General features: G+C 65.4%; 1 protein-coding gene across 1 annotated transcript; it reads right to left on the bottom strand.

Annotated features, from left to right (window-relative positions):
- Positions 1–784: 784 nt before the first annotated feature.
- CRYBA1 (crystallin beta A1) lies at positions 785–5344 on the bottom strand. The gene is given in 8 exon segments (XM_075440013.1): positions 785–932; positions 1076–1218; positions 1739–1880; positions 3466–3584; positions 3820–3939; positions 4500–4564; positions 5313–5325; positions 5327–5344. Coding segments are annotated over 8 exon segments (768 nt in total).
- Between the last annotated feature and the right edge of the window lie 973 nt (positions 5345–6317).

Genomic DNA, 6317 nt, shown 5'->3' with positions numbered 1-6317 from the left:
GTGCGTGCGAGGCTGTCGGGGATAAACTTGCTGTGGCGTGAGCCCCACCGGGCTTCAGCCCGGCTTGAAACGGGCAGGGAGGGGTCTGGTCCTTGCTGTGGGATGGGGATGCGTGAGGAGGGCTACGAGGATGACGAGGGGACTGGAACATCTTTCCTACAAGGAGAGGCTGAGGGAGCTGGGCTTGTTCAGCCTGGAGAAGGCTGAGAGGGGACCTAATAAATGCTTATAAATATCTGCAGGGTGGGTGTCAGGAGGATGGGGCCAGACTCTTCTCAGTGGTGCCCAGCGACAGGACAAGGAGCAACGGACACAAACTGAAATAGAGGAAGTTCCAGCTGAACATGAGGAAGAACTTCTTCCCTCTGAGGGTGACGGAGCCCTGGCCCAGGCTGCCCAGGGAGGTTGTGGAGTCTCCTTCTCTGGAGATATTCCAGACCCACCTGGACGCGGTGCTGTGCAGCCTGCTCTGGGTGACCCTGCTTGGGCAGGGGGTTGGGCTGGGTGACCCACAGAGGGCCCTGCCAACCCCCACCATGCTGTGATTCTGTGATTCTGTGACTTCAGTCCCAAACACACAACAGCAAACACCCACCGAGCCGGCTGATCTTTTTCTTTCAGTCACATTTATTGGCAGTTGTGGCGGTTGGTACGGTTCGGGAGTGTTGTTCCATAAGCCGTTGCAGTACAAGAAGGGGTGGTTATTTCGGGAGGGGAGTATTAGCACCAAAAGGGAGCCGGTGAGCTTCAGAAACCTTGCAGAGACGCACTGGGAAGTGGGGAGCTACTGCTGGACACGCCGGATGGATTGGATCTGGGAGGTCTGGGCATGCGAACCCCACTCTCTCCAGTGCTTGTAGTCTCCTCCGTGGTGGTCGGACTCCAGGACGTACTGGTAGCCACGGTACCCGGGATACTGGTAGCAAACCCAGCTGGAAGAAAAGGAGTCGTCAGGCGGGCCGTAAAGGGGATGCGAGGTAAGCGAGGGGGTTTCGGGGTGCCCCCTCCAGCCGTGGCAGCACAGCGATGGCAGCCGCTTGTCCCTGCTGCCCATGGCCCTTTGCCCGTCACTTACGCGCCGCACTGGATCTTCATGGAGCCCACTTCGTTGTTGGCCCAGCCCATGGCCTGCAGCGAGGGGTAGTCATCGCTGATCTCCCACTGGCGGCCGATGAAGTTGTCTTTCTCAAAGACGGTGATCTTGGATTCTTTGTGATTCTGAGGGGGAGGGAGAGCAGGGGGTGAGGGGGAGGCGGTGCTGCCTCCCAGTCGGGGATGGGGACTGGGGACGGCAGGGTGATGGCTGTCCCTCCCTGCGGCATTGCTCGGGGGGGTTTCCCGGAGGGAGGGGTGTTCAGACCCTGGGCTGATTTTCCCAAAGCCCAGATGCGTGGAGGTGCTCAGCAGAGTGGTGCTGGGCCAGGACAGGGCAGGGGTTGGCCTGGGAGGTGTCAGTGACGGCGATGCCACAGCTACCGTCCCTGGCTGGCTGTCCTCCAGCTCTGGGCAGGTACAGCTGGCCCTGCAGTTCCCTCAAAAGGTTTAGAAAACAGGGCAGAAAGAGCAAATCCTGCCGGGCACGGGAGCAAAGAGCTGAGCCTGCCCCGAGGAGCCTCCGCTACCCGCAGAGCCCCTGGCATGGCTGTGTTTGGCCTCACTCCCTTGGCCTGGTGCTGCCGTCTGGGAGGTTTTAGTGGGATCAGAGACGCGGGAGCCCCGCGGGAGCCGGGACGCTCACAGCAGAGCAGACGGGGCGGAAGGACATCAGGCGCTCGATGTGGTAGGCGTTGCTGCCGCTCCAGGCGTCCCAGCGCGGGTACTCTCCTCTCTCCAGGATGAACTGCTGCCCGCAGAAGCCGGTGTGCTCGTAACCGACCCAGCTGCAAAAACAGGGCAAGGGCTGCCAGGGCTTCCTGCGGCAGCTCTGGGCCTCCAGCTCGGGGCTGGCACCGGGGCACGGATGTAGGTGCGAGGAGGAGGTTGGGGTCTGGCCTCTGCCCGCAAGTCCGGGAGGAAAGGAAGCGGCGATGGATGCGTAACCGCGTTTGGTGCCTGGGAGGCTGCCCGCACGGCAGCGCCGGCATCCCCCAGCTGTGGCTGGTGCTGGGGTCTCCCCTCCCAAGCGGCCCAGCCTGCGAGGGTGCCTCGCTTTCCCCTAACGCTCTGTGGTTGTTTACGCAGGTCGGTGTCGCGCTGAGATGCCACAGGACACCCCTGGCTGCCCTTCTCTCCCAAAGGCCTCGTTTCTTACTGGTTTCCTGACTGGAACCTGGCACAGCTGGCAAGACCTGCGTTCCTAACGCCCAAACCAGGCAGCACCCAGCTGGCTGCGGGCAGGGCAGGGAGCTGTTGCCTTCCCCCTCCCTGGGTCCCCCCTCTTCACTGAAAACAAACGAGGAGAGGTCCCTGCGGGACACATTTTGCAAGCCCTGGTGCTGCCCACACGAGAGCCTGCCTGTCCCCAGGGTGGGGACCTCTCTTGGGCACGTCCCCTTACAGAGACCGGGGATGGAACAGCCACAGCCGAGCGGGAGGGCTGGGGGCTGGAGGGCAGACGGCACAGGCTGTGTAGCCCACAGCCCCCCTGCTTATGGGGCATGCGGGGTGCCGAGGGGCAGGCTGAGCCGGGGGGGTTGAGGGCCTCTCGCCACCCACCCAAACCGAGTGCCGGTCCCGTGTCCCGCGGTCGGCCTCCCGCTGTGCAAGGTGACCAGCCTGCCGAGGAACACGGCAACTGGAGCAGGGAGCTGATTACGGCGTGAGCACGCATGCCGCTGTAATCCCGTTAGCGTTACAAATCCTAAATATAGCAGCGCAAATCTATCTCGTCTGCTTCCCCGGCCCCAGCGGGATGCTTGCCGGGGGGACCGCTCCTTACGCGCAGCACCTCGGAGCGGCTCGGGAGATGTCTCGCCTGTGCCAGGGAAAATTCCGGTGCCAGGAGAAGCCCAGCTCTGCTCCCTACCCCTGTCAGCGGCTGGCGCAGCCCAGCACGGGCTGCAGGACGGCTCTGCTCTGGCCCTGGGGAGCTGCATGGTGCGGGGAAAGCGCAGGGCAGAGCAGGGCTGGGCCCTGGGGCAAGAAAGGTGACTCTCTAGGCACGGTGCTCCATGGGGTGCCGTGGGCAGGATGGGGACCCGGCTGGGCTCGGGAGCCACTCGCTGAGCACTGATCTTCGCTGCATCCGTGGGCAGCATCCCTGCGGGGCACCGGTGAGCTCCAAGCCTGGCAGCTTTGGACGACGCCAAAGGCGTCGCCGCTGTCCTCTGGCCCTGTGTCTGTGTCGGTGCTGCCCTGGGCTGGCTGCTCCAGCCTGGCAGGGGGGGATCCCCGTGCCTGCCTTCCACCGGCTGCGGTGCCTGGCTCCAGCTAAGCGGAGCGAGGGCGCTGGGCCCTGCTCTGCGCTCAGGCACCCCTCGCTCTGCCAGCCCACCTGGGAAAGCGTCCCTGCCGCCGGGTACTCACGCGCCGCTCTCCACCTTCAGCGAGCGGATGTTGTCAAAGCCACACTCCATGATGTTGGGACAGGCCGAAGAGAACTCCATCCTCTTGCCCTGGAAGTTTTCTTGGTCATACACGGTGATCTGGAATGGAGAGCGAGCTGCCGAGTTGGGAACTGCCCGGCAGCGGCCCCAGGGGATTCAGCGTCTCTTCGAGACGGAAGGTCACGCTCCGTCCGGGGAAGAGCCGGCGGAGGCTGCACCAGGGACCCGTCTGGGCTGGGACGCAGCCCCGCTCGCCTCTGCGCGTCCCTGCACTGCTGGCCCGCGCTGCCCTGCCCTGGTGTCGTGCTGGGCCCCGCTCCGCTCTCCTGCTCACCCCTGCGGAGATCAGTTCCCGGGGCAGCGGTGCCGTCCGGAGAGAGGAGCGGAGCCGTGCTGGGATGGGCGGGTGGCAGGGCTGTGGCTGGCGGTTCTCCCGGCCTCTGCTCCGAACGCTCTAGGGCAAAGAGGATTAACGGGGGAAAGGGCGAGGGGGGCTCCCCAGGGGGGCTTTGGCTGATGCTCTGCTCTCCTGCGACAGCTCCAGGCTTCATGGGGGTGCTCCCCACCTGCACATGCGCTTCTCCTCTCCCTCTCGGCTCCCGCCTCAAACCGTGTCCCCGGAGCAGCTGCCAGAGCCCTCAGGGCTGCTCCCCACCTTGCTCGGCCGTGCCCACCACCCGCTTCGCAGCCCCCCTGCCCACCCTGCCGGCCTGCCTGCGCTGACACGGGAGGGCAAATAACAGCACGTGGCTTTCGGGGGCTGCTGTAACTGCCTGGTAAAGAGCAGGACACGGCTGGGCTGCAAAGAAGCTGATGAAGAACACCCAGGAGGTGTTAGAGCAGGCAGGAGGCACGTTCCCATGGGCAGAGGACGGGGTGCCTTGCTTCCTGCGCTCCCACCGCTTCACTGCCCGCTGTGCAGCTTTTCTGGCCCCGGAGGACTGGCTTTGCCCCTCTCCCTGTCCCCCACCTGCCCGCTGGGAAAGGCGAGATCCAGGGACTGCGAGGACGTACCTTCCACGGGCCCATGGGGACAGGCAGAGGGTTCGTCTGAGCCATCTTTGGTGCTGGAACGGTGTCTGGAGAAGGAAGGAAAAGCTGTTTGCACTGCAGCATGCCCCTGCGCATCCCCGCTGCCCGTCCGTGGGGCCGGGGGCCTGCTCTGTGCCCGCTGCCTGCGGTGCCTGTTCGAAGGTGGCTGCCCTGCTGCTGGGGACAAGGCACGCCAGCTGCAGCGAGACCCTCTTGCTAGCCACAGGATGGGGTGGGGGCACGGCGGAGGGCTCCAGGACACATCCAGAATAAGGCGCTCCCTTCTCGCTGCCGCAGTGCCCCTTCCCTCCTCCCGGCCGTGGCACGGAGCTGCTTGCTTGCCGGGGTGCAGTGCCAGGCTCCCCCTTCACCTTCCCCGAGGCCCAGCCATCGCTAGGAAAAATCACCCTGAGCCAGAGCGGGAGCCGCGGCGGTGGGCACGGGCTGCCCGGTGCCTGGCGGTGTCCAACAAACCCTCGGGCTCCCCTCTCCGTGCCCTGGCTATGCCTCCCGCGGGAGGTGCAGGGGGGGTGGGAGATGCCAACCGGGGTGCTGTGCCGGGGGCCGGGGTTGTGTGGGTGCCAGGAGTGGGGTGCCTCATGGCAGAGAGCTCTCGGCCCCCCCGGCTGCCAGCGGGGACATGTGAGCCTGTCTTTTGCCACTGGAGATGGCGACGGTCCCTCCGGGTGTCGTTTGCCCACCAGGCAGGAGGATGGGTGTCTGCCCGGCCGGCTGGCGGCCGCAGGGACGAGCAGGGGTGAGGTGGGGGGGGTACAAATCGGTCCCAGGACTCACCTAGCTCAGGCGGTTACCGCTGCTTCGCCCATGTAATGTTTGCCTACTTCAGCGGCTCAGCTTTTATAGGGTGCTGCTGGCCGGGAGCCGGTGCCGGCGTTTGCAGAGCCGTCAGCACAAAGCTCGCGCAGGCATTGTCCCGCTGATCCCCGGAGATTTCAGCCGCTCATCCCCATGGTCTGAGCCACATTCTTAGGGAAAAAGAAAAAAGAAAAAAAATTTGATCATAATAATAAAAAAAAAAATAATCGGGGCGGCTGTTTGCACAGATAATCTTGGGCACCAATGACTCAACGGTTGGACGGCTCTGGCATTTTCCAGGGGCAATGCACCGCGCCGTCACGGGGCGAGCACGGGGGGCTGGCCCGGCCCGGCGCTGGTCGGCACAGCGGGGATGGCGTGGCACCGGCCCGGCGAGACCCCGCGAGCGGCGGGCTCGGCACCGTGCTTGCCAGACACCGCCATCACCTTGCTCAGCCGGCTATGGTGGGTCCCTGTCTCCGTGTCGGTGTGGACACACTCCTCCCACCACGGCCCCATGGCGGGCAAGGGTTGTGGGGCCTTCTGTTCACCGGCCCGGCAGCCATGGCCTCGTGGCCGCACCGAGCCCCAGCACTTGCCCATCGGCTCCACACAGGGGCTGCCACCCCCCGGCCCCATGCCTGGGGGAGCGGCCATGGGCCTCAGGCCTGTGGTAACCATGGCAACGAGGCACCCCTAGGCCTCAGGCCTGCAGTAACCATGGTGCCCAGGTCTGACTCCCCTTCCCCGTCGGCCGCTCCCCCAAGGGCCGAGGCACGGCGGGCGCTGCAGGCCCCGGGGTGCCATGGCAGGCGCTGCAGGCCCCGGGGTGCCATGGCGGGCGCAGGCCCTGACCCCCGGGGGTCACGAAGCGAGCGTGGCGGCGCGGGCTGCTGCCTCAGCGCATGGCTGCCGGCACAATGCGCCGCCCGCGTCTGACCGACCCTTTTGTCTCCCTGCTGGGCGGCCGGCACAAAGCAAAGC

The sequence above is a fragment of the Opisthocomus hoazin genome, chromosome 20 (genome assembly GCF_030867145.1).
Source record: "Opisthocomus hoazin isolate bOpiHoa1 chromosome 20, bOpiHoa1.hap1, whole genome shotgun sequence".
In the NCBI taxonomy this organism is placed as follows: domain Eukaryota; kingdom Metazoa; phylum Chordata; class Aves; order Opisthocomiformes; family Opisthocomidae; genus Opisthocomus; species Opisthocomus hoazin.
The sequence above is the reverse complement of the archived record's forward strand: the minus strand, read 5'-3'. Positions and strand labels throughout refer to the sequence as shown.